The following is a 22,963-nucleotide window of genomic DNA, read 5'->3' on the forward strand; positions in this document are numbered from 1 at the left end:
CCGGATCCTTGGAGGATATAGATCCTGGTAGTCAGGGAAGAGGGTCCTAAGTAAAAACTGATTTACAAGGAATTTACTATATGCCAGGCTCTTCAGCAAGAGTTTGATGAGCAATGCCTCATTTAACTTTTACAATAACCCTATGAAAGAGTGTAATTATAGGAGTTAACCCATTCTAAGATGGACTTTTATCACATTTCACCATTTCTGAAATAAAAGAAAAGGAAGTGTGGCATCATAAATAATGGGCAGCATTTATTTTCTTTCTTAAAATAGTGTGTTTATAATCAAATGGCACCTCACATTTAATAGAAAATGGCATTGTCCCTGTTTTATACTCAAGGATGCCAGGGTGCAGACAGGGTAAGTCAAGGGAGCTGTGACACCCAAACTGGATCTCAGCTCCAACTGACTCCAGGCCTCAGCTTTGGCCCACAAGCCTGCCCACTCAAGACTCAGCCCAGCAGGCCAGTTTGCACAACCAAACCCAGCTCTTGCCTGTGTCAAAAGCGACTCAAATTAAAAGAAACTCTATGGTGCCTGTTAGTAGCTAATGCCTCCAAGTTCCTGAATTCTGGAGATTTAAAAACAAAATGACTCTGCTATTTATAACATATCTACTATTTCTGGAGCACATCCTACCACCCAAGCACAACACCAAGCTCTCTACAGATACTATCTCATTTACTCCTCCCAACAAACCAAACACTATATTTTTTGTTACATGACAGAATAATAGAGTATGTTTCTCTTTTTAATTTGTATCAATTCATACAGAAACTGTAAAATAACTAGAACATACTAATTTATTATGTAAAGCAATGTTCTCTTTCCCCCACCTCTAGTTGCAGCAAATTTTAAACATTCCTGACTTTAGTTCTCCTAATAAGTACCTCCTAAAGTATAAATAATTTAGTCATACCCTTCTTCCTTGGTTTAGCACTTGAAGATATTATCTACCTACTATGAAAGATGAGAAATTGGTTTATTTTATTGCCTTTTCCTCCTCTCATTCTAATATTTACAGCTATTAATTTTTGATTAGCAATTTTGGTACTTAAAAAAGTACACTTACCAGTGGTTACCAGTGGCTGAGGAAAGGGGATAGAGGGGAGTTACTGTTTAGTGGGTACAGTGTTTTAGTTTGGTATGATGAGAAATTCTGGCATGGACAGTGGTGATGGTTACACAATAATGTGAATGCATTTAATATCACTGACTTGTTCAGTAAAAATTATTAAAACTGAAAATGTTATGTATATTTTATCACAATTTTAAAAAGTCAAATTCACCACATTTTTTAAAAAGTATACTTTATGAGGTAGGTATTATAACGATTCCCATTCGACAGAGGTTAAGTAACTTGCTGAAGGTCAAAAAATTAATAGTGGCAGATTTTAAATGAAATCTTCTCTGACTCTGATTCCAAGGCTTGACCCATTCCTGCTGAGCAGAGAATGTGTACATTTTCGTTCATTCAGTCAGTCAGATGTTTTCTTGAGGGCCGACTTTCTTCCTAGCACTGTCCTAGGTGTTGGAGAGGCTGTTGTGGACAGACACAAGGTAGACACAAGGTGGACACAAGGTTGCACTGCTCTGCGAAGCTCACCTTAAACAATGCACGAACCTCCTGGTCCTCATTCTCCAGCGCCCAGAGCCGCCTCCTGGCTGCTTCTTGCAAGGGGCCATTTACACACCTCCTGGAGCGGCTCTTCACACTGAAGGAGAGCGTCAGATCTTAAAGAGAACAGAGTGAGAAAGATCAGGATGGAAATGCAGAAACAGGGAAGAAAGAATTAGATAACCCCCAATGTTTCCCACACCCAACCCCTAAACTGATGTTCTCATCAGAGATTACAAGTGATCTTAACAATTCTCTGAGCACATTCTTTAAACTTTCCTCCCCCAGAAGAAAATATGCTGAAGCACAGAATGTTCTGGAATCACAGGAGTTGCTGCAGTTGGGTTGGTTATTTCTGTTTGTACAGAGTATATTCCTGCTCTGCCTGGCACTGAGGGAACAGTGCCACGCAGAACCAGCTAGAACATGTATTTCCTCCTGTGGATGATTTGTGAAAGTTTCCAAAGAATACTAATTTATCCATATTTATGGAAGTATATTTATATGTCAAATTTATCATATGTAATAGATATTAATACTACATGCATTATACATATACACATGCATTTCCTCTAACCTGCTTCTTTCTGATTATGCATTTGTTGTTCGTCAGGGTAAATAGCTAATATATTAAAGTCTATCTTTAATATCTTCAAAATGCACATTCATTCAATACTGTGAACAGAGGCTGTTTTAGGCGCTGAGATGCAGCAGGAAACAAAACAGACAAGGTCCGGTTCTCATGGAGCTTGTATTCTTGGCAAGTAACCAATTCCATGAACACAGTAATTTCAGATGGAGAAAAGTGCTATGAATAAAAAAAAATGTTAATAGGGTAAAGAGACAGAGTGATGGAGCTGTTGGAGAGTGGATAGTGTTGCTGGGAAAGGCCACACTGAGGAGGTTCATCTTATAACTGCACTTTGCCATGTGTCTTCTTCAGACAATACGTACCAATCGCATTAATAATTATCAAACACAATGAACCTTCAAGGCAGCAACTAGATAGGCACAGAGGTCTGTCTTCTAGCCCTAACCTGCCAGGGCTTTTGCAAATTCCTGAGCACATTACAGACGGCCCCTGTCATGCTGGCCTGAGAACACAGGCAGCCTGCATTTCTGTCTTCCTGTCTCTAACCAAGAAGTCGTGGAAATGCTGTGGCTGCAGGCCAGCTCTGATATGACATGCCCAGCTGACCTGACATCGGTGAGAGCTTTGGGTGGATGTTTGTTCCATTCCGTTCCTCCCTGGCTTGTGTTCTAATCTCACGCAAGCCCTCCATCTGCCGCAGTCCAGGTCCAACGACTGTCTGGTAGCCTCACTGACCACTGATCTCTAGGAGGAGGTAAAGCCCAGGGAGGAGGAGTCACACAGACGTGGACTCGGCGTGGACTCGAGGCTCGGCTCTGCCTTTGTTAACTGCACCACCCTCAGCAGTTAATTACCTCTCTATGCTTGACTTTTCTAATTAATAAGATGGCTTTTAGAGTACTATTCCACAGGGTTTTTAAGAGGTTTACTAAATGAGATTATGTGCATAAAGCATTTTGTTCAGTGCTGGGTGCATACTAAATGTTCAATACACACATGAGCATTAGCTTTTGCCCCTTGCAACCCCCCACCCCAGTGCTCCAGCAGTTACTGCTCGCAGCCCCCAACTTGTTACAATGTAATTAACCTTGACACTAATTGATTCTGTGATTTCTGTTCACCAAACCTCCTGTCCTTTCAAAGCCTGATCTAAACTCCCCTCCAGAATCTTCCTGGGAAAAGCTCCTGATAAGTGACGGCCCCTTCAATGTGACCCTCCTTGCCATGTACTTGAATCCATGGTTATAGAACTTAAAAGACCTGGATTTAAATAAGCAAACTGCTTGTGGATCTCAACCAATGAGAGCTGATACTCAGAGCAGCATCTCTGTGCCACTGTGGGATCCTACAGTGCCCTCTTTGGATAGGGGAATAAATCAAGTTCACTCTAGTCTTAGTGTGAAGTGCATTTTGTCATTTTTTTAATAGTTCTGAAAACCGGTGGTTTAGTCATGATAATGTATCTGACTGATTCTGTCTGGGACTCTTCCTCATAAAGAAGAGGGTGGCAGTTGGAGCTGAGTCTCCCCTTCTCACCCTATGACCTTCCTGGAAACAGCATCATGGCAGAAAATGCTGAAAGACGGACAAGTTCAGGTTCAGGTGGTTAAGTTTCACCTACATGTACCCTTTGTTCACTTGCCTTCATACACTGATAAGACAAAATGCTGACTCCACTGTGTTCATGAGACAACAGATGGTGGGTGATTCAGCTTTTTCAGGGATGGCCCAAGCTGACAGACAGATAAGCAGACTGATGCAACACCAAAAAACAGAGGGCAAGGTTTTTCTTATTGTCAACCAAGAAGTCTGACAGAATTTGAAATTGGGAAAAGAAAGAATATGGCATGACATTACACTGTTTACATAGAGTATATCCTTCAAAACATTCATAATGCAAATCTTTTTTCACAAATCTCGATTTTGTATGCTGGATAAAAGTACATGTTTGGGAGGCAACGGAACACCCTGGTTACAAACAAGGACCAGGGATTGAATGCCTTTCCCATAACGTATTAACTGTGCAGCACTGGGGAAGTCACCTCCCTCTCTGAGTCCCTGTTTGCCACCTTTGAAATGCAGAGTGTGGTGCCACCTTCTAGAGGTGAGCATGTGAGGCTGAGAAGTAGATGCAGGGATGACTTAGCACATGCTTGGCATGTGATTTGCCCTCAAAAGTGGTCCCTGTTACTGGATAACAGAAACTGTATCTTCTACAGGTTTATCCTCAGAGTTTCCAGTACAAGGTTCAGCCCTCTCTCTCTGAGGATGGTTCTCTCTTTGCCAGCTTCACTGAAGTCTCTTAAGGGGAACACTGTGAAAGATATGTCCTGAGAAAAAGATTTTTTCCACTTTAATTTCAAAATCTTTTTCTCCTTCTGAAAGATTCAGACAGACATCCTTCTGCTCAGCCAATCTCACCCCACATACTCAACCCTTTATTCACTTATTTATTTAACCAATTCTGTATAACCAACTCTGTTTGTATTCTGTATACTACCAAAACTCTGTTTTGGTAGTATACAGAATACAAACATGACCCCCATGGACCTATTCAATTATTCATGTATTTATTTACCAAACATTTCCTGAGCACCAATTATGTACAAAAAACTCTGTTAGGTACTATGTAGAATACTTAATTATTCAAAAAATTACCCCTGCCCTTCAGCACCTTAAAATCTATTTGATGATATACTTTATTTAATATAGCAAATATGTATGGAGCTCCTAATATGTGCCAGATTGTGAAGAACTCTGAGTGTTAGCTTGAGATGGCTTAGCTTAATCTTACAGGCAATGGAGAGCACTGGAAGATTTGTGAGCAAGTGAATATCATAGTCAAGGTCATGCTTACAAAGATGTATTTGATGGTGGTGCCTAGAAAGGATCAGAGGGAGGGAGTTTGCAGATGGGACTGATAACGGGATTACTGTAATATTCTACATGGAAAATATTTTTTAACTAGGTTTTGTCTTTGGGGTTTAGATACCTGGAGTCATATTCTGTGGCAGGAAACATTTTTCCTTGTTTTCAGATGAGGATATAATCTCAGTGGATATGGTTGGATCCTTGGAAGAAGTTTCTTTACCTGGAGGAGATCAAATGAAAGATCATTTGCGAGAGTATAAGAAAGCTATAAGCAAGGATTGCAAGTTTTTATCAAGTGATCATTTTTTTCTCCAGGGCTGGTGGCCTAGAAGAACTCTAATTGTTACCACCATCGCCTAATAATTATTTAGTATTCAACTAAAGCATACTATCTCAATCCTATAGCAGCCTGGGTGTCCCCACTTTATTAAAAAAAAAAATTTCCCACCTACAGGTCAGACTGAGAATCCCATGGCCTAGTATACTGAATGTGTTCAATATGTGCTGAGCCTACAAGGTCATTATAGATCTGACTACAGCAAGGTGGATAACGCAAATGCTGGAGCAGAGCAAGTGAGAATAGCATCATAAGGGAGGTGGCTGGGGCATGGCTGTAATGGCCCTGAAATGTATGATTGTCCCCAGACTGCCCTTCTGTCTGCCCACTATACAGAGTCCTGTATGGGACTTTTTTCCTCCCCAGCTCTATAAAGTGTTCCTGCCTTTGCAGCTGTAAAATTGGAGTGAAAAGGAGAGGAAAGAAAATCATAGCATAGACTAAGGTTAAGAAGGAGGCTATTTTGATGGCATGGGGTTGAAAAGAGAAGAAGAGTACAACTATAAAGCACAAGGCAGCAGGTAAAAATAAATAAAAGGGAATTTCAGGGCTTCCCTGGTGGCGCAGTGGTTGAGAGTCCGCCTGCCGATTCAGGGGACACGGGTTCGTGCCCTGGTCCGGGAAGATCCCACATGCCGCGGAGCGGCTGGGCCCGTGAGCCATGGCCACTGAGCCTGCGCGTCCGGAGCCTGTGCTCTGCAACGGGAGAGGCCACAACAGTGAGAGGCCCACGTACCACAAAAAAAAAAAAAAAAAAAAGGGAAATTCACAAGTATTGATATGTGATGTGGGCCTCCTTCATGGTATCCTCAAAATACAACAAGAGAACTCAAGTCCTTAACACATTACTGTTGGTTACTCTGTTCTTTTGAACATGACACTGCTCAAGGACTCCACCATGGGGTCAGAAGATTATAGGCATTACCTGATACTGGAAATAGGGATTAGGAATCTTGGCTCAACCACCATTTGTCAGTCATTCATCTAATCCATCCAGCTTCTTCAACTGTAAAATGTTGGTGGATCAAACTCAAGCAGATCTACCACGTTTGCATTCTGGACCTGTGTTTCTGTTGATGCAGCCCAAGAGTGATAAGAGATGAAGTAATCGCGCTCCATCCAATCCCTGCTGGTTAATGCTGAACCCAAATCCTCAAATTGCTGCCAGAAGGCTTTGCCTTCTTCTGTGCCTATACAGTGGGACTTTGAGACCCGAGCTGAGGATCTTCCATGTCTTCATAGCAGGAACAGTTAGCCCTTTTTTGGGTACTGAACAGGGAATGAAATGGATTTTGGCTTGAGTGGGCTGAAAGACAGGCCCATTCGGTCACAGCTCTTCATCTAGCAAATCTTGTTAGGGGTCAGTGCCGAAAGTTAGGCAGCTTAGCTAGAAAGCTGGCAGTAATGAGCCATAGTCTAGCAGGATCATTTTGTCGTTCTGCCTCCAGGAACCAGAAGTAACTATAGCAAAAAGGCTCTGGCTTGGGAATCATGAGATATGAGTTTGCACAAATCAGATTCTCTGATACATTAGGTAGGTAACATTGGTCAAGATATTTCATCCATTCATTTTCTGAGATTTCACATTTCCCAGTCATAAGTGAGGGCTTGATCTAAATTAGCGCTTCTCAACCCTGGCTGCCTATTCAAATCCCCCAGGTTGCTTCTTAAAAATATCAGTGCCTAGGCCTCATCTCCAGAAATGCTGATTTACATCATTCATAGTGCTGCCCAGTCATAGGTATTTTTCTTTTTTTCTCCCCCCTCCCCTGAAAAGCGGCACGTGGCCTCACGGCGGGGCCAGCCCACCACTCACCGGAAGGCGAGGGGTTCTGCCCACACACGCTGCAGGGGCTACTGTGAGCTTTGGAGGGGCGGCGGCAAGGAGGTACGGCGCCCCAACGCTCCCGCTCAGATCGCTAGAGAAGGCTTTCCCACCCAGGGCGCGTCGTCCCCCAGTCCCCCACCCATCGTCTCCCCATCAGGCCCACGGACGCACTTCGGGAGATGCCAGTTCTCGGCTGGGGTGGGGGGCGGTCTGCGGTTGGGTAAGCATGGGGTCAACATAAGCATTCATGGTCAGGGGCAGGCAACGCCTGCGAAGCCTCGGGCTCCTGCGTTTGCCTAACCAGGGAGCTTGCCTGAGCCCCCCTTCACATCACCCAGCCGGTCACGATAGCTCACACTCCCGCGTACAACCTCGGCGGCGAAGGGGGAACACACGGCCAAGTCAGTCCCCCTGCACATATGAGGACGACCCCCACAAGGCACCTGCCCCTACGAGGGACACCGGCGTGCCTTCCTTATCACCTGGACTCCCCAAGAGAGCTGCTCACCAGACTCACCACTACTGGGGGGACCCGAGGGGCTCGCTGAGAACAGGAAGCGACGCCACCTGAGGGACGCCTGGAGCCAGCCAGCGGCACCGCAGGGAGTAGGTGGGACGCTCACGTATCGACGGGGGGCGCGTGGTGAACTGTGGGACGCCTCGCGAGACTCTCCGAGAAGGCGAGGCTGCAGTGTCGGCTGCGTGAGCGAACCCGGTCGGCCCGGCGACCGCCGTGACGCAGGGGGCGGGAGACCAAGTCCAGCGGGGATTCCTCACCTCTGCCTTACACACACCACCAGCAGGCAGGGAGGAGAGGCAAGGGGCCGGGGCCGAACGAGAAGAGCGGTCCTGGTCGCCATGAACGTCCGTCCCTCGTCAGTCGCGACTTGGGCCCGGCTGAGAAGAGCTAGACATCATCTAGCATCGATCGATACAGGTATTTTTCTTAAGTTCCCCAAATGATTCTGATTTAAGCCAGTATTAAGAACCATACATCTGGTGGGATGAATTGGGAGATTGGGATTGACATGTATACACTGATGTGTATACAATGGATGACTAATCAGAACCTGCTGTATAAAAAAATAAAATTCAAAAATTAAAAATAAAAAACCATACATCTACGTAAAGTTTTCACACTTTAATGAATGTATGAATCACCTGGGGCTATTGATAAATTGCAGATTCTGCCTCAGTAGATGGAAGCCTGAGGTTCTTCATTTCTAATGTGCTCCCAGGTGACCATCCCACTGGTCCCAGGATCACACTTGGAGTGGCAGCCTGCTTCCTTACACTAGGACAGAGTTTGAAAACTGGTATACCAGAGGCCACAGGCCACAGAAAACCCACATTTTTCTTTTTTCTTTTCTTTTTTCCCCCCACACAGTGAATTTTTTTTTAAACTGGAGAAAAACATAGATATTTAATGTACGTTTTATATAATGTGAAAGTCCACATGAGGAAATGAAGATCTAAAGAAGGGGAATAACCTAAAGGATTTTATACTAAGTTGAGCAAACACAAGCAACTGAGGACAAGTAACTAAAATATTGGGAGAGGCTAAAGGAATTTAAGAATTATTTTAACAAGCTATTGGGGGGTTTTTTGGTTTTTTTTAAACATCTTTATTGGAGTATAATTGCTTTACAATGGTGCGTTAGTTTCTGCTACTGCACAGTGAATTTTTAAGGTTTAAATTGCTCTACATCATTTAGAAATCAGGATGTTTTACATAACCCAGATGCTTGGCTTTGCTTTGAAAACTGGAAGAACTATGGTCTGGGACCCTCATGATTATCTGGCAACAGTCAGCTGGGACTGAGCAGTCACTGCCACCACTATGGGGCATTTGTCCTCTGGCTATCACGGTCCCCAAACTGACAGCTCACGTATTTATACCCAGCCCTGGCAAACTTTGTGAGTCTGTCCCTGTTGTAAGGCTCCATGAGAAGAGACAATGGCCTGAGGACCATGAGGGCCTGTGGCATGAGCCTACCTTGAAGAAGGAAGTTCATGATGGTGACCCTGGTTTGGGGGAGAGGGTAGGGCGCGCAGCTCTTAAAGGACACATGAGGTTTAGAGCAGAAAATCGCAGTTTTGCAGAATGTGATTTGTGGATAGTCTGCATCAGAATTATTTAGTTGCTTGTTTTTTAAAAGATACCTGTACCAAAAAAATTTGGAGTAAAAGTTAGAAGAGTATCTGCATGACTTGGGGTAGCCAGCAATTTCCTAAACAGAATGGAAAAAGTACTACCCACAAAAGAAATAATGGATAGATTGGAATACGGTAAGTGCCCTACATATGAACCTTCAAGTTGTGAACTTTCAAAGATACGAACGTGCCCAGAGAAAGTACGAAGAGAGACAAGAGGAAGAAGAAGTAACTGAAGAACCAAAGAGTTTCACAATGCAGGAAATGGCAAGGGGCTTTTCTTTATTTGAGGAGGCACTGTTAGTTTTTGAGGCACAGGACCCGAACGTAGAACAGTACACGAAGGTTGCAGCAGCTGTTTAGAATGCAATCCAGTGGTACCGTGTTATCTAGGATGAGAAAGGAAGAGCTACTACCCAGACATCACTGGGTCATTTTTTCAAGAGGGTAGATAGGATTGAACCCAGCAAGGAACCAGAAGCTGTGCCATCAACGTCAGGTGTGAGTAAAATTGCAGCTTGCCCTCCGTCTCCTATTGATGATGATCCTTCAGCTCTACCATCTCCCACCTCCTCCCTCTCCTCCAGTCAGTAACTCTTCTTGCCTGTTCACTCGATGCCAGCCCCTGTATGCCAGCTGTTGTACTGTACTACTGTACTTTTCAAGGTACTGTACTGTAAGATTAAAAATGGTTTCTTTATTTTTTGTGTTTGTTTTTTATGTATTATTTTTGTGAAAAGTATTATTAACCTATAGCAGTACAGTACTATATAGCTGATTGTGTTAGTTGGGTACCTAGGCTAACTTTGTTGGACTTACGAACAAATTACACTTATGAACTCGCTCTCAAGGCAGAACTCATTCGTATGTAGGGGACTTACTGTACATTAAAAGGAAAAACTTCTGTTAGTCAAAAGATGGAATTAAGAGAGCGATAAAAGTGACAGAATAGAAGAAACTGTAGACAATATGTGTATTCATCAAAGAATTTAAATCCAGAATATATAAAGAATGCTAAAAATATTTAAGAACTAGATGGGTAACCCACTAGAAAAATGGGCAAAAGCCTTGAATAGGCATTTCACCAAAGATAATATCCAAACAGCTAGTAGATTTATGAAAATTTTCTCAAGTTCATCAGGGAAATGAAAATTAAAACCACAGTGGAACATCTCTACACAGATTGGCAAAAATGAAAAAAACTGGTAAAGCCAAGTGTTTGTAAGGATACACAGCAACCAGAACTCTCATATACTGCAAGTGTGAGAATAAATTTTGAAAATTTTCACTTTGGAAAACTGTTTGACAGTATCACTTCAAGCTGAACATATGCGTAGGTACATATGCTTAAGATTCAGCAGTTCCGCTCCACTATTATCCCAAATAATACATACATATCGTCACAAGAATATATCTACTAAAATACTCAGAGCAGTAGTAATTCATAACAGCCCAAACCTGACAATGACTCAAATGTCCATCTACACTACAATGGATAAGTAAATGATGACATACACAATTAAATACAATATACCAATGAGAAGTAATGAATTACAGCCACAGGAAGCAGCATAGTTGGATATATTCACCTTGTAAAAATTCACAAGCTGTGTACATATAATTTCATGTACAATTCTGTATGAATGATAAATTTCAATAAAAAGATGAATTTTAAAATATTCCTGGAGCCTTCTCACTTACTCCCCTGAAAATATCTAGGGGTAGAATCTGGAGACATGTATTTTTACCTAGCACTTTGAGGATTTCTGATGTTCTCTATAGTGTGAGAATCTCTGGAGTAAAAAGAGCTAATTCACCAACTGTTTTGGGACCCATGAGCCAGAAGACAGCTTGTTGAGAAACAGTAAAGAATCTGGAAAATCAGAGGGAGCTCTATAATGTGAAGAACAGTTAATAGTTGCACAGGGATTTACAGTTTACAGAGCTCTTTTAAACATGGAATTATATTTCAGCATGAAAGATTTGAAGACTTGAGCTGGGCCTTGAAAAAGAACCAGAGACCACAACAAGAAACTATCATATCAGGGAGTGGCCAAGATGGTTGAGTAGGAAGACCCTGAGCTCACCTCCTCTCATAGGCACACCAAAATTACAACTATTTCCAGAGCAGCTACTGATGAGAAAGACCAGAAGACTAGCAAAAAAATCTACAACTAAAGATATAAAGAAGAAACAAGACACAGTAAGACAGGTAGGAGGAGCAGAGGCATGGTCTCGTCAAGTTCCATACCCCAAGGTGGGCAACCCACAAACAGGAGGATAATTACAATTGCAGAGGTTCTCCCCAAGGAGTAAGGGGTCCAAGCTCACACTGGACTCCCCAGCCCAGGGGTCCTGCACCAGAAAGCAAACGCCCAGAACATTTGGCTTTGAAGGCCAGTGGGGCTTATTTTCAGGAGTCCCAGAGGGCTGAAGGAAATAGAGGCTCACTCTTAAAGGGCACACACAAAATCTCACATTCTCTGGGACCCAGGAAAGAGGCTACCGCTTGAAAGGAGCCTGAGTCAGACCTACCTGATTATCTTGGAGAGCCTCCTGGAGAGGTAGGAGGCAACTGGAACTCACCATGGGGACATGGACAATGGGGACAGACATTTTTGGAATCTTGTTCTGTCATGAGGACCCTGGTACTGGCAAGCACCATTTTGGAATTTCCCTCTAGCTTATTAGTGCTGGACCTGGCCCCACCAGCAGCCTGTCAGTACCAATACTGTGATGTCTCAGGCCATGCAACAGGCCAGGCAAGGACACAGCCCCACCCACTGGCAGGCTGGCTGCCTTAAGACCCCCTGAGCTCATAGCCACCCCAGGACCTGGCCCTGTCTACCACAGGGCTGACTCCAGCTACAGGATCGCCAGGCCCTGCAGCCAGAGACCCTAGGACCCAGCTCTGCCCACCAGTGGTCCAGCACTAGCCCCAGGACCCAGCCTTACCAACCCATGGGCAAGTACCAGCCCTGGGATCCCCTGGGCTCTGACCATACCCACCACCTGGCAGACATCAACCACAGCACCACTATAGCCCTGCAGCCTGCCATGTCAGGACCCAGCCCACCCACTAGCAGGTCAGCACCAGGCCCAGGACCCCATGGGACCCAGCCTTGCCCATCAGCAGGCCAGCATCAGCTCTGGGACAACTTGGGCCCCACAGACAGCTGCCCTGGGATCTGGCCTCATCCACCAGAAGGTCAACACCAGCACTGGGACCCTCCAGGCCATGGCCCCACCATCTAGCAGGCTGACACCTGCTCTGAAACACCTTGGCCCCCTCAGCCAGCCATCAGAGGACTGAGCACTTCTCACCAGTAGGCCAACACTAGCTTAGGGACACCCCAGATCCTGCAGTCAGCAATGTAAGGAACCAACCATGCTCAACAGCAGGCTAACAATAGATCCAGGACCCCTGACCCTGCAATCACCCACTCAGAACCCAGCTCCACCCACTAGCACTAGCCCCAGCACTAGCCCCAGCGGTGCTGGGGCTCCACAGCCAGCTGCCTCAGATTACCCAGCCATACCTACCAGTGACCTGGCAACCAACCAGACTGGGGGCCGGCCATACCTACCAGACTACCCCAGTAGTCAGCCTGCCACAACAGAAGGACCCATGCAACCCACATAGGGGGCACCCCTAGATCATATAGCTCTGGTGACCAGAGAGGAGTGCACTGCTGGGACACATAGGACATCTCCTACAGAAGGCCACTACTCCAAGGTTGGGAAATGTCGTTAACCTATCAAATGCACAGAATTTTTTTTTTTTTTTTTTTTTTTTTTGCGGTATGTGGGCCTTTCACTGTTGTGGCCTCTCGCACAGGCTCCGGACGCACAGGCTCAGTGGCCATGGCTCACAAGCCCAGCCACTCCGCGGCATGTGGGATCTTTCCAGACCAGAGCACGAACCCATGTCCCCTGCATCAGCAGGTGGACTCTCAACCACTGCGCCACCAGGGAAGCCCTGCATAGAATTAAAAAAAAAAACAAATTAGGCAAAATGAGGCAACAGAAGAATATATTCCAAATGAAGGAACAAGATAAAACTCCAGAAGAAGAACTAAGTGAAGTGGAGATAAGCAATCTACTAATAAAGTGTTCAAGGTAAGGATCATAAAGATGTTCAAGAACTCAGGAGAAAATTGGATGAACAGAGTGAGAAGTTAGAAGTTTTTAACGAAGAGTTAGAAAATATAAAGAACCAAACAGAGATGAAGAATACAATAACTGATATAAAAAAATACACTAGAAGGAATCAACAGTGGATTATATGACACAGAGGAAGAGATCAGTGAGCTGGAAGGCAGAGTAGTGGAAATCACTCAAGCTGAAAACAAAAAGAAAAAGGAATGAAAATTAATGAAGACAGTTTAAGAGACCTCTAGGACAACATCAAGCATACTAACATTCACGTTAAAGGGGTCCCAGAAGGAGAAGAGAGAGAGAGAAGGGAGCAGGGAACATAATAGCTGAAACCTTTTTAACCTGGGAAAGCAAACAGACATCTAGGTCCAGGAATCACAGAGAGTCCCAAACAGAATCAACCCAAAGAGAACCACACGAAGACACATTGTAATTAAAATGTTGGAAATTACAGATAAAGGGAGAATATATTAAAAGGGCAAGAGAAAAACAACAAATTACGTATAAGGAAAGTCCCATAAGACTATCAACTGACTTTTCAGCAGAAACTCTGCAGGTCAGAAGGGACTGGCAATACATTTAAAGTGATGAAAAGGAAAAACCTGCAACCAAGAATACTCAACCTGGAAAGGCTTTCATTCAGATTTGATGGAGAGATCAAAAGTTTTACAGACAAAAGCTAAAAGAGTTCAGTACCACCAAGCTTTACAAGAAATTTTAAAGGGACTTCTCCAAGCAAACAAGAAAAGGCCACAACTAGAAACATGAAAATTACGAAAGAAAAAAGCTCATTAGTAAAGGCAAACATGCAGTAAAAGTAGTAACTCAACTACATATAAAGCTAGTAGGAAGGTTAAAAGAAAAAAGTAGTAAAATCATCTGTAGCCACAATAAGTAAAGAATACACAGTACAAAAGTTATGTGTGTGTGTGTGTGTGTGTGTGTGTGTATAAATGCCTCATGGTAACCATAAACCAAAAATCTACAGTAGATACACAAACAAAAAAGAGATACAAACACAAACATAGCACTAAAGATAGTCATCAAATCACAAGAGAAAGGAACAAAAGAAAAAGAAAGAAACAAAAAAGAACTCCAAAAACAATTACCAAAATGGCAATAAGTTTACCTATCAATAACTACTTTAAATGTAAATAGACTGAATGCTCCAATCGAAAGACATAGAGTGGCTGAATGGATACAAAAACAAGACCCATACATATATGCTGCCTACAGGAGATTCACTTCAGATCTAAAAACACATACAGACTGAAAGTGAGGGAATGGAAAAAGATATTCCATACAAATGGAAATGAAAAAGAAGCTGCAGTAGCAAAACTTATATCAGACAAAATAGACTTTAAAAAACAAAGACAGTAACAAGAGACAAAGAAAGACACTACATAATTATCAAGGGATCAATCCAACAGGAGATATAAAAATTTTAAATATATATGCATCTGACAGTGGAGCACCTAAATACATAAAGCAAGTATTAACAGATGTAAAAGGAGAAATTGACAGTAACCCAATATTACTAGGGGACTTTGACACCCCACTTATATCAATAATAGACAAATCATCTAGACAAAATCAGTACAGAATACTGGGCTTAAATGACACATTAGACCAGATGAACTTAATAGGTTTATATAGAAGAGTCCATCCAAAATCAGCAGAATACACATTCTTTTCAAGTACACATGGAACATTCTCTAGGATAGATCACATGCTAGGCCACAAAACAATTCTCGGGAAATTTATGAAAATTGAAATTCTATCAAGCATCTTCTCTGACCACAACACTGTAAGACTAGAAATCAACTACAAGAAAGAAAAAACTGAAAGAAAAAACTGCAAAGAGCACAAACACATGGAGGCTAAACAATATGCTACTAAACAACCAGTGATCACTGAAGAAATCAAAAAATATCTGGAGACAAATGAAAACTAACGCACAATGATCCAAAATCTATGGGACACAGCTAAAGCAGTTCTAGGAGGCAAGTTTATAGCAATACAAGCCTACCTTGAGAAACAAGAAAAATCACAAACAACCTAGCCTTATACCTAAAGGAACTAGAAAAAGAAGAGCAAACACAACCCAAAATTAGTAGAAGGAAAGAAATCATAAAGATCAAAGCAGAAATGAATGAAATAGAAACTGAAAAAACAATAACCTAAGAGCTTGTTCTTTAAAAAAATAAACAAAATTGATAAACCTTCAGCCAGATTCATCAAGAAAAAAAGAGAGAGGGCCCAAATCACAAGGAAAAATTTTTTTCCTTTTCTTTAATTTTATATTTGTAGGAAATGATGGATGTCCACTAAAGTTACTGTGGTAATCACTTCTTGATGTATGTAGTTCAAATCATCATGCTGTACACCTTAAATTTATACAGTGCTGAACGTCAGTTACATCTCAATAAAACTGGAAAAAAAACCTATCATATAGAATAAAGTACTTTAGGAAAAATATATGATTTTTTTAAAATGACAAAGGAAATAAACCAAAAGGCCCATGATAGATATCGCTGGGTCACTTTTAACCATTTTTTCTATACTTTTGTCTACTTTCCAAATATTCTGTAATGGACATGCTTTGTTTTCTAAAAATGGAGGCAGGTAGAGAAGTGGCTAGGAAAAAAATCTGCAATCAGGTAGTTCTGGACTAAATCCCTGGCTTCCTCATTAGCGATGTGACCCATGTAAACCTAGTCTATGTCATTCAGATGGGGCTGACTCCATCCCTAGCTCCAAAAGTGGACACGTGACTCAAGCGTAAGCCAGTCAAGTTATGCTGTACCTTGGCCAGGTGACCAAAGTTAAGCCAGTGAGAACTGGTCCTAGGACTCTCCTTAGACCTCTTCAGGAAAAGATTCCTTTCCACTGCACTTGAAGCTGTGAATATGACAGTCTGGAGCTATGGGGCCCACTACAGGGAGAAAGTTTGCCTGAGGTTGAGGCCAACCCAGTACAAACAGAGCTTAGGAAAGATAACTTCCAGATAATATCACTTGAATATTTTGACCCAGACATACCTGAAACAAACAACCCCTGAACTTTTTATTTATGAATCAATAAATTACTTTCTGGAAGCTAGTTTTATTTTTATTATTATTATTGGTTAGAGAAAGTTACTAACACTCAATTCAAAAAACACAGAGGTTTATTTAAAAACTGCCAAACTAGACCTAAATAGACCTTTCTCCAAAGAAGACATACAGATTGCCAACAAACACATGAAAGGATGCTCAACATCACTAATCATTAGAGAAATGCAAATCAAAACCACAATGAGATATCACCTCACACCAGTCAGAATGGCCATCATCAAAAAATCTACAAACAATGAATGCTGGAGAGGGTGTGGAGAAAAGGGAACCCTCTTGCACCGTTGGTGGGAATGTAAATTGATAGAGCCACTATGGAGAACAGTAAAGAGGTTCCTTAAAAAACTAAAAATTGAACTACCATATGACCCAGCAACCCCACTACTGGGCATGTACCCTGAGAAAACCATAATTCAAAAAGAGACATGTACCACAATGTTCATTACAGCACTATTTACAATAGCCAGGACATGAAACCAACCTAAGTGTCCATCGACAGACGAATGGATAAAGAAGATGTGGCACATATATACAATGGAATATTACTCAGCCATAAAAAGAAACAAAATTGAGTTATTTGTAGTGAGGTGGATGAAGTCTGGCATACAGAGTGAAGTAACTCAGAAAGAGAAAAACAAATACCGTATGCTAACACATATATATGGAATCTAAAAAAAAAAAATGGTTTTGATGAGCCTAGGGGCAGGACAGGAATAAAGACACAGATGTAGAGAATGGACTTGAGGACACAGGGGGGAAGAAGAGTAAGCTGGGACAAAATGAGAGAGTAGCATTGACATATACACACTACCAAATGGAAAATAGATAGCTAGTGGGAAGAAGCTGCATAGCACAGTGAGATCAGCTCATTGCTTTGTGACCACCTAAAGGGGTGGGATAGGGAGGGTGGGAGGGAGATGCAAGAGGGAGGGGATATGGGGATATATGTATACATATAGCTGATTCACTTTGTTATACAACAGAAACTAAGACAACATTGTAAAGTAATTATGCTCGAATAAAGATAACAAAAAAATAAAATAAAATTGACTTTGGCACAGAAAAAAAGAAAACCTGCCAAACTGCTTTCCAAAATGGCTGTACCATTTTGCATTTTCATCAGCAATGTGTGAAAGTTCCTGTTGCTCCACATTCACATCAGCACTTGATAGTATCAGTCTTCTTAAGTGTAGCCATTCTAGTAGGTTTGCAGTTTTATCTCATTGTTTCAATTTATACTTCCCTAATAACTAATGATGTTGAATATTTTTTCACATGCTTATTTTCCATCCCTGTATTTTCTGAATGAAAGTGTCTGTACATTTTAATTGGGTTGTTTACCTTCTCATTACTGAGTTATAAGATTTTTAAAAAATATTCTGGATACAAGTGTCAGATATGTGGTTTACAAATATTATCTCCCAGTCTATGGCTTCCTCTTTATTTTGTTGGTCGATTCATATAGGTGGTAGAAAAGCAGGATTACTGGTAAAGAGCTCAGCAGGATAGGGGTGAATGAACTTTGCGTGCACATGAGCTGACAGAGGACATACTGGAGAGGTGAGTGGTCATGGGGCTAAAATTGATAAATATGGTAGAGTCAGGATAGGGAGAGCATTTTAAGGAAGGCAGAGGAATTTAGATTGGAAATAGCAAGCAATATGGAGCTATGAAACATTCCTGCGCATAGGTGTGGCAAAACAAAAGTGGAAATTCTACCTGGGATAGCACAGGAAGGACAGAGAGAGGCAAGGAGGTGAAGCAAGGAGGATAGCTGAAAAATTGTATGGCAGTCCACGGGTGTGAGTGTGAGAATATGGACTGTGATCTTGGCAAATGAGAAGTCAGGGAATAAAGTGAATGACACTATATTTTAAAGTTAGAAAAGGGAAGGCATCTTGACATTTTAAATATGAGAGATAAAGATGAGGAGAGGCAATAATTACAGAAAACGAATATTTGAAGGGAATAAAAGACCATTGAGTTCCACTCTTAATTTTACTGTTGAGAAACTAAGGCCCCAGAGAGGAGTTATGATTTTACCGGGGTCACACAGCAAGTCAGCAATAGAGTCAGAGGCCATCCAGATCATTGGGTGCAGACCTTGCCAGTTCCACTACATAAACCCAACCTCAGAATGCTGAGATCTATGGTTTCCAACTTGGGAAATATTTCACTCACAGAAACTTGCTGGAAATGAGAATTCACTCCTATTTCTCCTCTCTCAGTCTCTCCTTGATCCCACCCATCCACCACCACTCCCAACTTTAAGAAGATAACTAAACAGTAAACATTTCCCTGCATTCTTTTCTTCTCCACCCACATTTTTTTCCTTTGACCTGACAAGCATACAACCAGCAATTTTTATGAAGTAAACCCACACTGTCCTGTTGGAACAAATACCAAATTAGAATTACAGCTACATTTATCTACATGAATATATCTTAGATCATAATGTTGAGCAAAAAAATAAAAGCAGTTTGCATAATGATATCATTTTAAGTTTAAAAATCTTCAAAATAAATTCTTTGCAATGATACGAGTACACAAATATGTAATAAAAGCACAAAACTACTGAATTCATGAATGTGATTAATTTGGCGGAGGGAGAGTAGGTAGTGAGATTGGGAAGAACTACCAGGGGACCCTAATTGTATCTGTAATCTTTTATTTTTTCAAAAAGTAAAAGAAAGAAAGAAGTTCTGAAGCTAATATGACAAAAAGTAGAAATTTGCATATTGTTCTCATAGTCTCTATTATCAGTATGTTCAAAGCACCTCACGAGCTTTTTAAAGCTCAAATGTGAAGCATGGTTTGCTATTGTCAGCATTCACCCCCCCATCTCCTATAATTTTACCGATGATTTGTATTTACCAAAAAGGTTGAAAGGAAAGTTACAAACAACAGCGATCAATGTAGGCAAATGTATCTCTCCCACATCCTCTGTTTAAGGGTGTAAGTCTGCCAGATGTCTTCAAGATAGTGTTGAAAGATAAAGGGGCAGTGCTAGAAGCTTTTAGACCAACAAATCTTGACATGACTTGCTCTGTGATCCTAAGTGAGCAACTGTAGTTTAACAGTGGCAAGAATTTCCAGGGGTCCAGAAGCCAGAAATAATGGCAGTTATTTCTAGTTATAGAAACCCATCCCCTGCCCACATGCAGTCAGGAGATTTATGTGAGTAAGTAAGAAACATCACGGAAACAGATGCTGCAGGCAGAGTCCATGTGTGAGAATGCAGCACACCTGGGGGGTGTCGGGGACAATGTTTGTCATTGTGTCACACCAAGGCAAACCAGCTGGGCAGCTGTCTGGGGCTTAGTACTGTCAAGCCTTCTTCTTTCCTGCCTCCCTAACCCTTGAGGACTGTTGGTCCTCACTGTTTACTCCCACTGAAACAGACACAATGACTGAAGCAGCCAAAGAAGCAGGAGCACAGACTCCTACTCCAGTAGAGTAAGGAATAGGAAGAAGGAATGTGGGCGTGGTCCCTATTAGCTAACAATAAAACAGCCCACAATTACTGAGGGTTTATCAGAAGCCAGACACTGTGCTAAATCCATGAGATGAATTATCTGATTTAATCTTCACGAAAGCTCCGTGTGATAGATACTATCATTAGATTCATTTTACAGACAGGAAAACTGAGGTTCGAAGAATATGAGACTTGCCCAAAGTCACACACTATTAGGTCACTCCAGCATGTGTCTCATACTTTGTTCCATTTCTCTAGGATAAATAGGGGGAACCTAGAAGGGGATGTTTACAACAACTGGCCTCAGACCTATAACACCATATCATCCTCCCTAGGGAAATCCCCTGACAAGTACAGAAAACAGTTTAGGGAGATGGCATGAAAAGCCTCAGTAGAAATAAATATCAGGCTGACTCCTGGTGAAAAAGTGAATCCAGGATGCCAATCGATTCGGCGGCAAAAATCTGGTGAAACAATAAGATAATTGAATGATAGTATTATAAGAACTTTGAGGATGTTTTCTTCAATGTTGGTTGGTTGGTTTTGAGCTGCAGAATTCTTTTACATGAAATTTTGGGTTGAACAACAGGATGTCAAACAGGAGCAGAGCTGCTCCAGCTGAAGCTGGGTGTCAGGGACTAGGAGCAGAGCTCTCTAAGATACCTTCACAGGCAGAGTTAACCCCCTCATTTTATAGATGAGAAAAGGGAGGCCTAGAGAGAGAGCATGATATGCCAGAGTCATAGAGATGTGATTAATGTGCCTTGTTTTATTTATTGTGCTTAATTGTGTACCAGGTTGTTTTAACTGTTTCACATGTAAACTTAATCCCTACTACAACCCTGTGAGGAAGGCATAATTATATCATAAAATCTACAGGTGAGGAAACTGAAACACAGAAAGGTTAAATAAATTGGTCAAGCCAAATCAAAGAACTAAGATCAAATCCAGACACTCTGGCCTCAAAGGTCAGGTGATTAACTGTGAGGATGCCTGCCTAAAAGGAAGTAGACTGAGTCAGATCTAGAACCCAGGTCCCTGCCTTACAGACCGGTGGTTCTTCATGTTCCCACAGCTCCCATGCAACGTCTGCTCCCATGGGGTGCAATGACAACAGGATTTAGGGGTAGGGTCTGAAAAGTATATACATCTTAGAAATCTGGAGAATCTTTCTTCCAGATTTGTTTCCTAGCTGAAGGTCATGCCTTTGTGCCAAGGGCATTTGCTTGCTTATAAAGTCTAGCGTTGCTTAGTCTGGGAGCCTTTCCCTGCTGGAGTTACCAAGGTGCCTAGACTTCAAGCAGAGGAAGCAGAACGTGGCTGCTTCAGATTCGCTTTAGGAACCTCTAGTGCCTTCCATGTTGTCGAGCCCAGGTCACAAGACTACAGGGGGAAGTCATCTCTCAGAGAGTAGAAGGCCTTAGCTAGAGGTTCTCCTGGGCTCCCCCTCCAAGGAAACATGGCAGTGCTCCAGGAAGATACGGAATCCTAACAAGGGTTAGGAATGATTTCTTGGTGTAATGCTCTTCTGTCTCCCAAGCAAGTCCTCCTCCAAAGCCACCACTCATCCTAATAAATGCCATACACGAGACCACAGGGCCTCACCTTGGTCTTGCTGTGAAAAGAAGCGAGGAGCTTGCATTAAGGTGACCAACAACCCCAGTTTGCCTGGGACTGTCCCAGTTTTAGCACTGAATGCATCCTGGGAAAGCCCTGGGTCCCAGTGAAACCGGCAAGGCTGGTCACCCTGTGTCAAGTCTCAGATGACTTGACAATTCTTAGAGCAACAACTCTGTGACCTCAATTTGACATACAAAAAAAAAAAAAAAAAAGAAAGAAAAAATCACACTATAACAGGTAGGAGGCAGGAAACTGCCTGTTTTTCTCCAGTAACATTAACCCGGACAAAAATAGGGTTGAGTGGCTTAGGCCAAGTTTATGACCACTCCTGGGCCCCAGAGGAACTAACTGCCTGAGCTTTCTTCCTGAACTAGGGAATCTTGGGAAGAAAGGAAGGAAGGGCTTAGTCACACCCTGGGAATGGCAGCCAAAAGCAGCACTCTCTCCTCCTCCTAGAGCAAGCTCAAAGCCTCTTTCTTCAGGAAACGTAGATGCTTCCCAGGCTTCACTCCCTTTTCACAAAGCCAGAATGACAAATACTAAGTGAGGAAGGGAGAAGAAGAAGCCAGAAAGTACAACCGTCTCCCCATCTTTAGAAGAGTAGCTCCCCCAACCCAGCAGATCCATAAGCCTTCACTGGACCCACCACCTCAGCGAAGCCACAGGCAGGGGCACCCCAGGAAACTCACCTGGCCCCCAGGACAGACTCGGCTCCCAAGGGATGCAGAAGCAGCCACCCATGTGTGCACCATCCTCCCCGGGCCAAGGCCCCTGGGAATACCAGCCAGAGGAGCACTGGGAGGGGACAGCCTCCCAGCGGTGTCCCTCCTCCCGCCTCCTCCCTGGCACACGAGGGACCAAGTCCCGCTCAATGCACAATGCAGTCTTTGATATCCTGGCTGAGGCAGCAGGCCCAGGGAGGATGGGAGGGGCAGCCCAGCCCTCAGGACCCGTAGTCCTTGCACTGTCAGGCCTCTGACTGGGGAGTAGAGCTCCTCCCTGCCTCTCTACAGATTGCTTCATGCCTATCAGGCTGTGGCACATTCCACACATTCTAGGATTGAGATACACAGTTTGGTTCTTATGGGGGTGGATGGGATGGGGGGGGGCTGCGGGGGGAGGAGGAATCAAGGCTGCTGCTGTTCTTGCTCCCTCCCTGACTGGCTTGGCCCACAGTAACTTGCCTGCTACTGG

At 42.8% G+C, this 22,963-nt stretch overlaps 1 protein-coding gene across 13 annotated transcripts in view; it reads right to left on the reverse strand.

Moving 5' to 3' along the window:
- Positions 1 to 22,641, reverse strand: part of SH3TC2 (SH3 domain and tetratricopeptide repeats 2) — a 163,223-nt gene extending 140,582 nt beyond the window's left edge. For 5 of the 13 annotated variants that reach the window (XM_079916513.1, XM_079916512.1, XM_079916516.1 and 2 more), the window contains exons 1-3: positions 22,459 to 22,625; positions 5,206 to 5,304; positions 1,610 to 1,737 (exon numbers count right to left, since the gene is read on the reverse strand). In XM_079916513.1, coding sequence (XP_079772639.1) covers positions 1,610 to 1,737; positions 5,206 to 5,304; positions 22,459 to 22,510 — 279 coding nt within the window. In that variant the 5' untranslated portion in view covers positions 22,511 to 22,625. Of the gene's footprint in view, positions 1 to 1,609; positions 1,738 to 5,205; positions 5,305 to 22,458 lie in introns of all 13 variants that reach the window. The other 8 variants (XR_013827548.1, XM_079916508.1, XM_079916511.1 and 5 more) reach the window with 5 other exon arrangements.
- Positions 22,642 to 22,963: the final 322 nt, after the last annotated feature.

Source organism: Stenella coeruleoalba (genome assembly GCF_951394435.1).
Source record: "Stenella coeruleoalba genome assembly, chromosome: 3".
Classification (NCBI taxonomy): domain Eukaryota; kingdom Metazoa; phylum Chordata; class Mammalia; order Artiodactyla; family Delphinidae; genus Stenella; species Stenella coeruleoalba.